This window comes from Papaver somniferum, chromosome 5 (assembly GCF_003573695.1).
Source record: "Papaver somniferum cultivar HN1 chromosome 5, ASM357369v1, whole genome shotgun sequence".
Classification (NCBI taxonomy): domain Eukaryota; kingdom Viridiplantae; phylum Streptophyta; class Magnoliopsida; order Ranunculales; family Papaveraceae; genus Papaver; species Papaver somniferum.
Genome location: NC_039362.1, coordinates 175,046,161 through 175,060,572, shown reverse-complemented (window position 1 = coordinate 175,060,572; position 14,412 = coordinate 175,046,161). Strand labels below are relative to the sequence as shown.

General features: G+C 37.9%; 1 protein-coding gene across 3 annotated transcripts in view; it reads right to left on the bottom strand.

The window, feature by feature from the left end:
- Nucleotides 1-10,514: 10,514 nt before the first annotated feature.
- LOC113283735 overlaps nt 10,515-14,412 on the bottom strand; it is a 4,401-nt gene continuing 503 nt past the window's right edge. For 2 of the 3 annotated variants that reach the window (XM_026533073.1, XM_026533074.1), the window contains 7 exons: nt 13,267-14,240; nt 12,995-13,164; nt 12,619-12,918; nt 12,442-12,528; nt 12,058-12,129; nt 11,670-11,972; nt 10,515-11,400 (listed from right to left, as the gene is read on the bottom strand). In XM_026533073.1, the coding sequence (XP_026388858.1) occupies nt 10,636-11,400; nt 11,670-11,972; nt 12,058-12,129; nt 12,442-12,528; nt 12,619-12,918; nt 12,995-13,164; nt 13,267-14,224 (2,655 nt within the window). In that variant the 5' untranslated portion in view covers nt 14,225-14,240 and the 3' untranslated portion in view covers nt 10,515-10,635. The remainder of the gene's footprint in view (nt 11,401-11,669; nt 11,973-12,057; nt 12,130-12,441; nt 12,529-12,618; nt 12,919-12,994; nt 13,165-13,266; nt 14,241-14,412) is intronic. The other variant, XM_026533075.1, reaches the window with a different exon arrangement.

Sequence of the window (14,412 nt, the reverse complement as noted above, 5' to 3'; positions counted from 1 at the left end):
ACTAGGAAACTTACCTTTTTCCCTCAAAGATTCATTTATCTGACTAACCTGGTTTTTTAACTTGGGAGTTAGCATAACCTATATTTTTACTTGGGTTGAGAAATAGCTTGGGAGTTAGGATAACCTATATTTTTACTTTCTTCTATCCCTTGAGCAACCATTAGGTTGATCTTATCATAGTTTTTAATAAACGAGGCTAGAGTGTCTTATAAACTTGTGATCTTTTTATCCGAAGGGTTCTGAAACTGGGGTTGACCTGAAGAGTTCTTAGCATAACCAAAACCTGGGGGAGGATGAGAATTACTAGACTGACCTTGATTCTGGCCCTTAGACCAAGAAAAATTAGTATGGTTTCTCCAACCAGGGTTGTAGGTTTCTGAGTATGGGTCAAACTTATGGCGGTTCTCAAACCTAGCGTTGTTATAGACAGCATGGACTTATTCTTCATTAACATGACCTTCCCAAAACGAGTTATTGAGCTCTACTCCAAAAATAGAGACTTTAGCGGCTCTAATCCTATCATCAGGTTCAACAAGAGACCTATATTTAGGCTGATTCAATTCCAAAGCTTCTAACCTTCTAGACAAAGTAGCAAACTTAGCATCTGACTCGAAGCTTGTATCTACCACATTGGTGCTACTTTTATTGACCAAGAGTCTTTTAGGGGGTTCAACACAAGACTCCCACTGTTGGGATTTTTCAGCAATAGCTCCTAAGAAGGTAAAAGCATCATCAGCATTTTTACTGGTGAATTCACCAGCGCACATAGACTCGACCATGACTTTGGTCGAATAGTCTAAACCATTATAAATAATCTCAACAAGTTTCATCTTATCAAATCCATGGTGAGGACACTGGGATAGGAGATCATTGAATCTCTCTAAAAACCTATAAAGAGACTCTCCCTCTTGTTGCACACTAGCACTAATTTTCTGCCTAACAGCTGCAGTTTTATGCTTAGGGTAGAATTTCGTATAGAAAGCAGCAATAATTTCCTGCCATGTTTCAATGGATTCAGATGGTAGGTTGTTCAGCCAGGTCTTGGCTTTATCTCTCAGGGAAAAGGGAAACATCTTAAGTTTCAAAACTTCATCAGTGAGGTCTTTTATTCTAATTGTCCCACAGATTTCCTCAAAGTCCCTAATATGAAAATAAGGGTTCTCATCATCTTTTCCTAAGAATATAGGGATCATCTGAATAATAATAGGTTTTATCTCGAAATTAGTCGTATTGGCTGGCAATTTAATGCACGAAGCTCGGTTGGTCCTAGTTGGGAACATGTAATCTTTCAAAGTTGCCATCGCTGGCACAGCTGAAGTACAAGGGGTACTTTCATCACAAAGAGATAGATTCTCAAAACTGAAGTTTCTAAAAACAGGGCTCTCAAAAGAAGAGTCTTCGAGCTCCCCGCCTTCACAAGAAGAACTACTAGGTTTATCACTAATCAAACGACCTAGAGTGTTTCTTTTCCAAGATCGCTCTCGAATAACCTCGGGCATACACTAGAAAAACAAAAGAAAAATCCTAAAAGGAAGGGAAGTTCTATGCAAACACAAACAAGGCTGACTCCACCACAGCAAACCTACTAATTTCTAGCAAACAAAAAGCATGATGGCTCCACTTAGATTATTTCTAGACCAACTTTTAATCCTTCGAATGGGAATTCGTTACAATTTGAGCAAACCCCTATGGAATCAATCTGAGTCAAAGTAAGTTGAATAGAGGCGAGGGAAGATGTGTAGAGCTTTGATACCCAAGGCCTCTCCGCATTCCAAGGTGGCGCTGTCACGCATTCAACTCACGGAAACCATCATGAACTTCGAAGTATGCTCAAAAGAGTAACCAATATTTTTCGAACGACTTTCCTATTAAGCTCGTTACCCTATAGGTATCGTTCTATTCCAAATTTTAGGTCTAGGTTCGCGTTTGGTTTTGTTTTCCTAAGGAGGGCAAGAAGATAACGGTGATGAAATCCGAACCCTTATCTTGTATGGCCAGTCCTTGCCCTTTACTAGGAAATTAAAGCAGCCGTTTTCAAGTCCTCAGCATATATGCAAACGAAGGAATAAAGTAACTCGCTGACAGGGGATTCGCGAGTGTTTCGACAAACTTACCTCCCGTTCCAGACGGGCGATGAACCGCTGAAGTCGACTCGGGCCACAACTCCAATGTCGTGTACGAACCCGAGGGGCCGAGGTGATATCGTAATCACCGTCCTTCTCTGCAAACAATTTAATATTTAATACTACCCTTCTGTAGGGTTTAACCAAAGCTTTGTCTTTTACTCCGAGTCTTTAAGTATTCACCAAAGCTTTGGCAAAATTTTCTTTCGCTCCAAATTCCAAAATCTGTAAGGAAAAGACAAAAACCCTAAAACGTAAAGAAGAACAAATAAAATAAAAACAAATAAAAACCTAAAAAATCTATAAAATCTAGCCTAAAGACAAGTCCACATCGGCGGCGCCAAAAATTGATGTGTTTTTCAATTGAGTTGTAGTAAAAAGGTTCGTTGAGACTTATGAAGGAAGATTTTTTTTAGACTTAATTTTTATAAATAAAAATATAGCAAACTCAAATAAAGTGATATCATGATATTGAGAATAACCAAGACACTAGAATCCACTATTACACATGAATGAATAATGTCAAATATTCCATAACTCTAATTAGTCTTTTAATCCTTTATTTCTTAATTCACAAATAATCAAACATATTCTCAAAAATTAATTGTATCCCCTAAGCATAGATTATCTAAACAAAGCATAACCTATCTAATTGAATCACAACTAATGAAGAAAATTATGTAAACAATTAAAAAACTCTGCAAAAGCAGTGATTGAGTGAATTTTAATTAAATATTAGAGAAAATGAAATAGTTACCCATTATTCATGTGTGAATAGCTTCATTCATTGCCTTGGTTACGCGAGAATTTAGCCTCTCATCATGTTGTTGGAAACACGCTCAAAAATCATTATTATTGCTCAAAGGGTGTTTACAAATGATGAAAATGGAGAAATAATTCAAAACCGGGTTTGTAATAATTATATTTGTTACAAACCAAAAAAAAAAGATACAGAGGATGTGTCACTGTTACTGTTGTTGTAAGACCCACGGCTCTGTGTCGCAAACGCTGTAGCAAATAAGTCTGCCTCTGATGTACGACCCTCGGCTGTGAGTCGTTGTGACTGTTGGAAAACGACTGTCCTGGTAAGTATGTTCTTCGTGTTCTACAGCAGCAAAAAAATATTCTCTGCAACTCGTCCAATCTCTTCTCTGTAGCTCTCTATTCTCTTCCCCAACTCTCCATCCCCCTCTATGAATCCCAAGATCCCCTTTTTATACCCAATGCATCACAAAATCTCGTCATTAACTCCAGCATAATTCTCATTTACTCCCTGCCATTATTCGTACATTATTTCCTTTTGTTTCTGTGCATGTATGTGCTGGTGATTCTTCACGCGTTCTCTGTACGCCTGCATGCTGGTTTCTCGTTTGGTTAGAGAAAGACTCGCTGAATCCACAAGCCAAACTTCCAAATATACGAAAATGAACCCCGAGAATCCTGCCATTTCTCTGTGCTCAGAAATTTCTTCTTTTTTGCGCAAAACTCGTCATTACCAAGCCTGTTTGGAAGGAAAACTCATTCCTACACCACATTTCTGACAAAATCTTGACAAAATCTCTTCAGAATTGATCAGAGGAAATCCCGCAGTTTGCATGAAAGAATTACCGCCAAAACAAATCTTTCAAACCGAGAGGAAGAGGAGCCCCCTATCCTGAACTAGGGTGCGAATAGAAAATGCCATGAGGGGCGCCTTTGGTCAGATGCTTGGGTGTAAATATCCTTTGGGTACCCCTTATCATTTGGGTGCCCCTTATCCAACAATGCGAGTCCGAATAACATGTGTCCTCCGGGTGCTTTAGACAACTTTTCGAGCCGATTTTTCCACCAAAGTTTATTTTCCAAAAAATACCTACAAACACACAAAACACCATAATAAGGACGAAAACGAGTACTAACAATACGAAACATTGAGGACAAATTAGACACATAAATGCGTCTATCAACAGTGTAACAATAGATGATTTACATATTCATCTGAAGCAGAACATGGAGAGCAGATGGTACTATGGATGTTGCAGCCTCTTCTTAACAAATTATTTGTAGTGGGTATATCTAGAGCTATCTACGGGGCAAGCTAGGGTCAACTCAGCACTAGCTTGACAAGCCATGGACGGGTTAGGGTCATCCCTAGCCCTAGTACTATTCATGTACAAGCCAAAAACCCCAACCCTATCGCTAGACGGGTTGGCTCTAACGGGTTGCGGGTTGGCTTGTTAAATGGGGTGGTTGAAACGCAAAATCACTTAAATGTATAAAAAACTTAGTGGGCAGAGGGATCACTACTCCGTAACCCTAAATCAAATGAAATTTGGATTCTATTAAATTATTTAAGGAAATATGAACTTTGATTTCTAGCACAAAACCCTAAAATTCTTAAATTAGCAACTTAAAATTCCTAAATTAGTAGCTCACATGAAATTGACTGGTTGGTGGGTAACCCGCGGGTTGACCCTAGATCGGCTTGTTTTTACTAGGGCTAGATATGACAACCCTAACCCGTCTTGTTTAGAAAACAAGCCAAGCCGAGCCGGGTTAAAACAAGCCAAGCTAGGTCCAACACGCGGGCCGGGTTAGAAACTGACAGCTCTAGGTATAGCGTTCAGGGCAGCTGACCACATAAAAAACTGTACCTTTGGAGGGACACTCTTGATCCATATACATGCATAAGGAACATCTGCCGATTGTGTGTCAGCCCTTTGTGTTAGCCAATTGTAGCAGAACTTTGTTGAGAAACCATTGGGACCAATGCATGATATGTTGTCTTCTTCTTTTGTAAGCTCAGGTGGTTCTCCCAATATATGTAACAACTCAGTGATTTCAGTTAGTTCCATAGCATTTAGATTCTGTTTTAGCTAACAATTCCATGAACCATTTGATACCATGTCACTTATAGTGGTATTTTTGTTTTGAGCCAGTTTATATATTCTTGGAAACCTGTCTTTAAATGTATCAGCAATCTTCCATTTGTCCAACCAAAATTTGAGAGCTCTCCCATTACCAAGATGTGTTATATCTTCAATTACATTTTTCTGCTTATGAATTGTCTTCCAAATTCCTCTCCCTTGTGGCAATGTAGATTTTTTGGCCCATAATTCCTTGTCATCTCCCTGTAGTTTACTTTGCACCACTCTTCGCTAAAGTTGTTTCTTTTCATTTGCTTATCTCCAAGTCTATTTAGCTAATAATGCTCTGTTTGTTAACCTCAAACTTCTAATACCAACTCCACCAAGTTTTTTTGGTTTGCTCATTTTGTCCCAGCCAACCCAAGCAATTTTTCTTTTATCTTTAGTAGAACCCAAAGGAAATCTCTTATGATTTGAGTCAGCTTCTTCTCCACCTTGACAGGCATTTGGAATATATAAAGGAAATAAATGGGTAGACTGGATAGTGTACATTTACAAGTGTTATTCTACCAGCTTTTGTGAAAAATCTTCTCTTCCATAAGGCCAACTTCTTTTGAAATTTTTCGATAACTACCTCCCAAATATATGAATTCCTGCTTGTTGATCCCACTGGTAATCCTAAATATTTTAATGGAAGAGATTCTATGTTACAATTAAGAATGTCTGCCATTTCATGCACTTTATGTTCTGCCCCCACACTGAGGATTGAGCTTTTTGATAAATTTACTTGCAAACATGTCATTGCTTCAAAAATCTGCAAAATTATGAGTAGGTTCTCAGCTTCTTCTTCTTTTGCATCAAGAAACACTAATTTGTCATCAACATATTGTAAGTGTGATACTCTTATCCCATTAATATTAAAGCCTGAGATCATATTTAGTTCTACTGCCTTGTTCATCAGTTTTGTAAAAAAAAATTCCACCATAATGAATAGAAAAGGAGAAAGTGAGTCTCCTTGTTTCAATCCCTTTTGATGTTTGAATTTCTCAGTTGATGACCCATTAATGAGTACTGAATGTTGTGCTGAGTTGATGCACCAATAGATCCAGCTGATCCATTTATCTCCAAAACCAGAAGCTTTAAGAACATGCACCAATGTGTGCCAGCTGACATTATCAAGTGCCTTGTAAATATCAAGCTTGCATAAAATCCTGGAGTTTTACTTTTCATCCTAGCATCAATAAGTTCACCAGCCACCAATATCCCATCTAAAATTTGTTTATCTTTGATGAATGCTCCTTGGTTTTCAGAAATTAATTTAGGTAAAACTGTTTTTAACCTTTGTGTTAAAACCTTGGAAATCACTTTATACATGATGCTTACTAGACTTATGGGTCTAATGTCCTTTGGATTTCCAACTTGTTCCTTCTTAGGTATGAGACTTATAAAAGAACAGAACAGTTAGTCCTCCAATCTAGTTTCTCTTTAGTATGAAATTCTCCAACCACAACCATGAAGTCCCTTTTAATAATATCCCATGCTACCTTATAAAATTCCATGCAGTACCCATCTGGGCCCGGGGATTTGCCAATTTTAAATCTTTTGATTGTTTGTAAGACCTCTTCTTCTTCTTCAATTTTCCTTTCCACCCAAGCTTTATCTTCTTCAGATATTTTTGTGAAATGTATATCCTCCGTTCGTGGCCTGATAGGATGATTCGCTTGAAATAAATTCTGAAAGTAATTTGAGATTTCCTTTTTAATGTCTTCTTGATTGAAGTTGTCTTCTCCATTTATAATCATCTTTTGTATGGTGTTTCTATTTCTTCTTCCATTTGCCAACATATGAAAGTATTTAGTATTTGCATCTCCTTTTTTAAAATGTTGTGACTTTGATCTGACTAACCATTTCCTTGCATTCTCAAAATTCAGTTGTTTAAGTTGAGCTCTTAATTCCACTCTTCCACTAAATAAATTAGTAGATAATGAAATATGTTCTTCCAAAGAGTTTATATTGTATATTAGTGATGTAAGTACTGCTTTTCTTGCACTGATCTTTCCATAAGTAACTCTACTCCATCTTTTTAAGAAAAATTTTAAATTTTGCAGTTTTTTTGAAAAAATAAAGCTAGCAGATCCCTTAAACTCTAAAATAGACCATCAAATTTTTAGGTTTTCAAGAAAATCAGGGTATTGAAACCAGTAACTTTCTACTTTGAAAGGAGGTTTTTGTCTAACATAGTTGGAGGTAGTAAGTAGTAAAGATGAGTGATCTGAAATAGTTCTAGAAAGTACTGTTTGAGTGATTAGAGGGAATTTTGTAAGCATATTTGGTGCAACTATAATGGTATCTAATCTGTTCAAAATTGGATCAATTTGCATATTGGACCAAGTGAACATACCTCCATTTAGTGGTAGATCCACCAGCTCATGCATCTCCACGAAGTCATTGAAGAATCTTCTTCCTCTTTTGGATCCTCCACTTGTTTCTTTCACTGCCTCTTCTTGTATCATTAAAATCACCAGCTACACACCAATTTTCAGTTGCCCATCCTGTAAGGTCTTCAAACTCTTCCCAAAACTCATATCTACCCCACTAAGAACATGGAGAATAAACATTTGTTAAACACCATTTATAATCTTCTACTTTACTTTTGAACTGCTGAGAAAGAGTATTAGGTCCAACAATCTCATCAATGCATTATCATCCCATATTGTAAGCAATCCACCTGAGAGACCCTGTGATGGAATATCTCTCCATTCGAAGTTATCACTGCCCCAAATTTGCTTCACCCACCAATCATTCATTTTCATCATGTGAGTCTCCTGAATTAATATGCAAGTAGGTTTGATTTGTTTCACTAAGTCTTTCAATCCATCCATTTTATCTACTGATGTTAGTCCTCTCATGTTCCATATCAAAATTTTAATATCCATTTAGACTATTTGTACCCAAGTTAACTGTTTGTTGAACTACCTCCATATTGTCTTCATTTGAATCTTCTATAGTATCTTCTACTTCAACAATCTCATCAATTACATCCATTTTGTTTTTAATTCTTTCTTCACTTAGCATCATGTGCTTTGCCACAATTTCTACATGTACTCTCCTTGTTTCCTCTGGATTAATATCTCCTACATTACCTCCAATATTTTTCGTTGCGTCCATTAACATATCCACTGTATTATATACTACTTGTCTTCTTACTGAATATGCAATTGCATTTCCTTGTGAAGATCCTTCATTCTGTCTGAACAAATTTGGTGATAAATTTTCAGGTTCGCTTGTCTTAGTGTCGATGCTAATTTGTGTATTATTTGTGTGATTAAGATTTACAGCGAGCGGATTGGATTCATGTTGCTCTGCTTGTTCTATGCTCTGCTTCTTCTTGTTGTTAAAACTATCGAAGTAATCTTGGGCTTTTGAATTTCTGTTACCTGTCGATCTTGACTTTGATCCTGACTGTGAACTTGATTTGAGTTTCTGTTATTCTGATGACTGCGTGTACCCCTTTGTGCGCGATATCTCCCAAAGTAATCTTCAATTGTTTTTGGTTTGTGTGAGTTACTCGTGCCCGAGTGCTAGCCCACTTCCATGTGTTCTCTTCTTCTCCATTCGAACCTGCTACCCATCTACCGGATTTCCCCCCACTTTACACCTCTATGTGTCAGTTATATCCATCGTAGATTTCATTTTCATCCTACCCCACCAGGAAAAATCAGGGAGTTCGCCTTAAAAGTGAGCCAATAAAAATTTGACACATGGGTGTGTAAAATTCCATTCAATTGGGACAGTTGCAGCAGTATGTCTGACAGTCTCTTGAAATTTAAATTTGAATTTTGTGTTGACTGCATTCAACGGTACACTCTCTCTCTCTCCAGCTGATTAATTATTCTCCGGTAACCTTCTACGGTGACGTTTGTTGCTGGCTTGTACTCATAATCCCATTCAATCCCAAGGAGAAATGATGTACCTTCTATAACTACTTGAATTGCTGCTGGAATCTCTAAATCCTTGCATTTGATTCTGAGTCTACAACAAGCCGGATTACGGTCTGTTGTTCCTTTATTTACTTCAGCTAATCCTCCCAGTTTATCACCAATAGAGTGAAAATTCATCTTGGACCAAAGCTGTACTGGAAACCCTTTTATCTTCACTCAATTTTGTGGTACTGTAATATTTCTTTCATTAATTGTGACATCATCAGAAATCCATCTCTTAACTTCAATACTCCATTTAATTGGTTTCCAACAACTTTGCCATTCCGAATCATTATTAGGTTGAAATGTAGTTGTGTTATCATCATTGACATTTATTTTTAAGAATCTATTTCATCTGAGTTTCTCTGCTATCTCCTTAGCAACCCTGTTCCACGACATATTCCATAAGCTTTACATACAAAGATACGATTGAGTCTGTTGTTGTTCCTCCTCTCTCCTGAGTCAGTGATTTGTTGAGGGAAATCTGATGATGAAGGCAAGACCTGCTTACCTACTGTAGAATCTCCCAATAGATTGCATAATAACTCCTGAAACTTTCTCCATCCAGCACCATTTGTACCTTTAGGTATAATTAAAGCCCTATTTGTTGTTTCTCTAACATAAAAGCGAAATTTCCATGTCTTTGTGTCCATATGCTCCGGCTGTTTTTCCGACCTGTTGATTTCTTCCACCGATTTGCATAACCATCTTCCGATATCTTTAGAAAAGTATATTCTGAAGCTTAACCCTCCATCTCCTCTTTCTATTATCTTGAATCCCTGTTGATTACCTAGCTGTTGTTTAGAGAATTCAAAGGTTTTCCGATCTATTCTGAGTTAAGATTTGGGAATTATTTTCTCTCTCTCTGACACTCTCTCTTATCTCTCTCCAAGTTGGTCTGAGTAAAAACAAATGATCTGAAGCTGGTACCCATCTACCGCTTTTCCCGCATATCTTTACACCCCTATGTGTCATAGATCTATTCTGGAAGTGCTGAACCCGATAGGACATGTGGTGGGTCCTTGGTTGACTACGTGCACCAGTTAGGAAATGACACATAAGCAGGGTATTTTTTTAGTATAAAAAGACCGTGGATTTTTAGCATTTTCGTAAATTAGACATTAAGTTGAATTTAATTCCCGAGTCAGATCAACACAAACATGATGCCAAATTTATAAATTCATATCACAAAAATTGTTAGATGACCAAATTTTTAATTCCGGTGATCGATAAGTTGTTAATTAGATGTCAGATCTGAGGAAAAGATTTGACGTTTCGACATGGAAAGAAATTATTAAATTAGTTGTGACGTCGCTAGATCAAAAATATCTAGGTAATCTACAAGTTTTTCACTAACAATGTGCCACTTATTCTGATTTCATCGTTTATAGTGACCCAGGCCAACTCGATTTCTACTATTTCAGTCGAAGTGGATATTTCTATACATTTAACTCAGAAATTGCAGTACCGACGACTTCGACAGCTATAATGCGTCGAAAATGCTGCCAACTTTAGTACCTACACACTTGGTCTCCTGCCATTTTTTAAATTGTACCTCATAAACATTTTCTTGTCCAGAAAACATCCAATATAGAAAAAACCTTCTAAAACTAGAAGCCAATATACAACAATTGCAAAGACTTTACATATACATGAATCAGAAAGCACTATCGGCATCGTTTACTGTTAACAAGGCTTAATACATGCTTTTGGCCAATTAATCACGCCACCAATTGGAACTTCTCCAAGCTTCCCATCTTCATCAAATAATTCTGCGTCCCTGTCGTATATTTCCTTGACAATTACACTATACACACGTTCCGACGCCGAATCAGCAGTGTTGAAACTGCCGAAAGCAATGATTCTCCGTTTGAAGTTTCTTACGAAACATGAGCCAGCAGGCATGTCGGACTGCACACATGCTTTTGGCCAATTAATCACGCCACCAATCATGACATCTCCAAGCTTCCCATCTTCATCAAATAAATCTGCATCTCTGTCAAATATTTCTTCGATGCTTAAACTATAGACGTGTTCCATTGGTGGATCAGCAGCGTTGATGCTACCCAACGCAATGGTTCTTCCTTTAAAGTTTTTTATGAAACATGAACTAGCAGGCAAGTTGGACGCAGGAGGTGCCAAATGGGAACGAGCAGGCAAGTTGGATGCAAGAGGTGCCAAACGCGAACTAGCAGGCAAGTTGGACGAAGGAGGTGCCAAATGTGAACGAGCAGGCAAGTTGGACGCAGGAGGTGCCAAACGTGAAGTAGCAGGCAAGTTGGACGCAGGAGGTGCCAAATGGGAACGAGCAGGCAACTTGGATGCAAGAGGTGCCAAACGCGAACTAGCAGGCAAGTTGGACGCAGGAGGTGCCAAACGTGAACGAACAGGCAAGTTGGATGCAGGAGGTGCCAAATGTGAACGAGCAGGCAAGTTGGATGCTTCAGGTGCCTACATCCATCCAACCAAGAGTATACATTCAGTGATACGAAATATATGCAGAGAGATGAGTGGTTACTTTAGACTTTAAGTCAGTAATGAATTTCTATCTCTATATATGATATGATACTATGATGGTGTAGAACTTTGAAATAGTTGAGATATTAGAAAGTTCGAAATTTCAATTTAAGATAAAAAGCCTCATTTCTACTTTCAAGTGCAGAATTCAATTCTGAATGTAAATTCGATCTGTAAGAATCAAATTGATTTTTTTCTTTTACCTGAGACGCAAATTGATTTGATGGTGTTGCAGCACGGTTTTGCATGTGTGACGCAGATTGATTTGATAGCGTAGAAGTACAATTTTGTGTGGGTGGCGCAGGTTGATTTGATGGTGTAGAAGTAAGACCTGGTGTCTGTATTTCAAATTGTGTTTGGAGTAATTCGATTTCAGACTGCAAACTCCTATTTTCTTGCTGTCTTTTGTGAAGAGCTTCTAAACATGGAGCCGTAGCACGCATCATAGCCCTTGAAACACCTCCTCCCATGCCTCTTACTAACCATCTTGGATCACGTCCATATACCTAAGAAACAAAGAGTTTTTTAAAAGAATTTCACGAGAAGAGAAGATTCAGGTCTACAAAAGAAAGAGTTTTTTGTTTCACTAACCAACGCGACAGCATCAGTGTCGATATTTCTTTGACCGTCTGGATTAGCTTCTACAAGCTCTTTAACTAATCTCTGCAGGAACAAAGTAACTCAGTTGCAGAATACATAAACTAAGAACTTGCATATATACGATAAGTATGCTAAAAATACCAATACACTTAACTCTTATGGTAAATATACGGTATGAGTTTAGCAATTGCAAACTCAGCTAGACACAGATTGAAACAGCATGAGGTGTTCAAAAGGGGGGACGGGCTATTAAACCTCGCAGTAAAACAGTTTCATGTTGGATAGGTTTTAAAACACCGCCAACAACACAACGACAACCAAAACAACCAAGCCTTAAGTCATGGTGCTCTAACAACAAAGGAAATGACTACTTACCATTTTAGGATCATTTACATTCCTGGGTTTATGGGTGTCAACAAATATCGCAGCTCTGCTAACTTCACCAGTTGGATTCTCTTTTTCCTACATTAGATTACAGAAAATGTCATTTTACAGAGAAACCAAAGAGTCAATATAATATGAATCTTTAAATAAACAATATCAAGTTATTACCAAGTCGTATATTTTGCGGTAAATTCCTCTCCTGCCACATGAGTGTGTAAATTCAATAGCTTGGATAGATTTTTTACCAATTGCACGAAGTTTTCTATCCTCGTCGGTATTGCAGAAATCAACAAAACTTTCCCAATCTTCTCTGTTTCTAATCAAACGCAACGGTATATTTTTTTTCTTCTCAGCAATAGTCTCATATTTATCCATCTTTAATCGCAGATAATGCTTCCAATTTTTCCAAGATTTGTTAGCCCTTGACAAAATATAAGGCTTATAAATTTCTGGTACGACATATTTAACCTGTAAAGACAATCTCCATATCATGTACTGATCATAAATATTTCATAAAAAACACAGATAAATTGAATTAACTTACGACAATATCTTTCCATATATTTTCTTTGATACTGTCTGGAACAATTTTCCAAGACTCGATCGCAGGACGACAATGTGCTTTTACTATCCTTCCAATATCCACTGTAAAATCTTCTGACCCAACATCACAAGGCCGCCCATATTTGTCGAATATGATTGGGATTCGGTTATCTAGTAAATGAAGCGTACAAAACATTATAATATAGTTACTTGTATTCTAATATACAAAATAAACAACTAATCGTTACTGACTTACAGGAAGTAAGTACTCACCCGATGGCAGAGAAGTGCTTCCTTGGTCATTATAGTTTGCTATGTAAGACTCGCTATGAGGGTCACTAACTTGCCTTTGAGCCTTACCGGATTTCCTTTTCTTTGAAGAACCTGCAACTTTGTCAGACTTGGTGTGTAATGACTGGTCTTCCACGACTTGACAGTCACTGTCTCCATCCGCATCAAGTTTGTCAGCATCTTCATCAGAGTTGGTGGGTAACCATTCATCTTCCTCAGTTTGATAGTCACTGCCTCCATCCGCATCAAGTATGTCAGCATCTTCGTCAGAGTTGGTGTGTAACCATTGGTCTTCCACAATTTGATAGTCACTGTCTCCACCCGCAACAATTATGTCAGCATTTTCATTAGAGTTGGTGGGTAATGATTGGTCATCCATAATCAGTACGTCACTGTCTCCATCCGCATCAAGTATGTCAGCATCTTCATCTCTAATATCACACCCAGAATCAAGGCTGACATCAACAGCATTGAGCCTCTCATCCACTGGATCGGTCACAATTTCTTTTGCCCTCCGTCCATTGGCTAATGAAAAGCGTGGTTTTATTATTAACGACTTCTGCTTCTCAAGAGCAATAGCGTTGAGTCTTTCACCCACTACTGCCACATTTTTTTTTGACCTGCCACTGATGAACGCAGAACATGGTGTTGTTGCTGCCGAACTCTGCTTCTCTACAGCAACAGTGTTGAGTCTATCATCCACTTCATCAGTCACAATTTCACTTTCCCTTGGGCCATCGGCAACTGCAATGCGTGGTTTTTTTCTTGACGACCTCTGCTTTTCGAGAGCAACACCGTTGAGTCTTTCTTCATCCACTGCATCATCAGTCACAGTTTCTTTTGCTCTCCGTCTATTGACGGATGCATTGCGCGATTTTACTGTTGACAGCTTCTTCTGCTTCTGCTGAGCTTCTAGAAGTTCCAATCTTTTCGATCTCATATTCAATTATTAGCTGCTGAAATCCAAAATACACAAAACATTTGAGAAATCTGCAAACTACATACATTATAATCCATCAAAACCCAAACAGAAGTGTCTAAATTTATAGCAAACCCCCAATTGTTTTGCATCCTAATTCCATTACAAAAGAAAGCAAATCCCTAATAATAATTTACAGCAAACCCCCC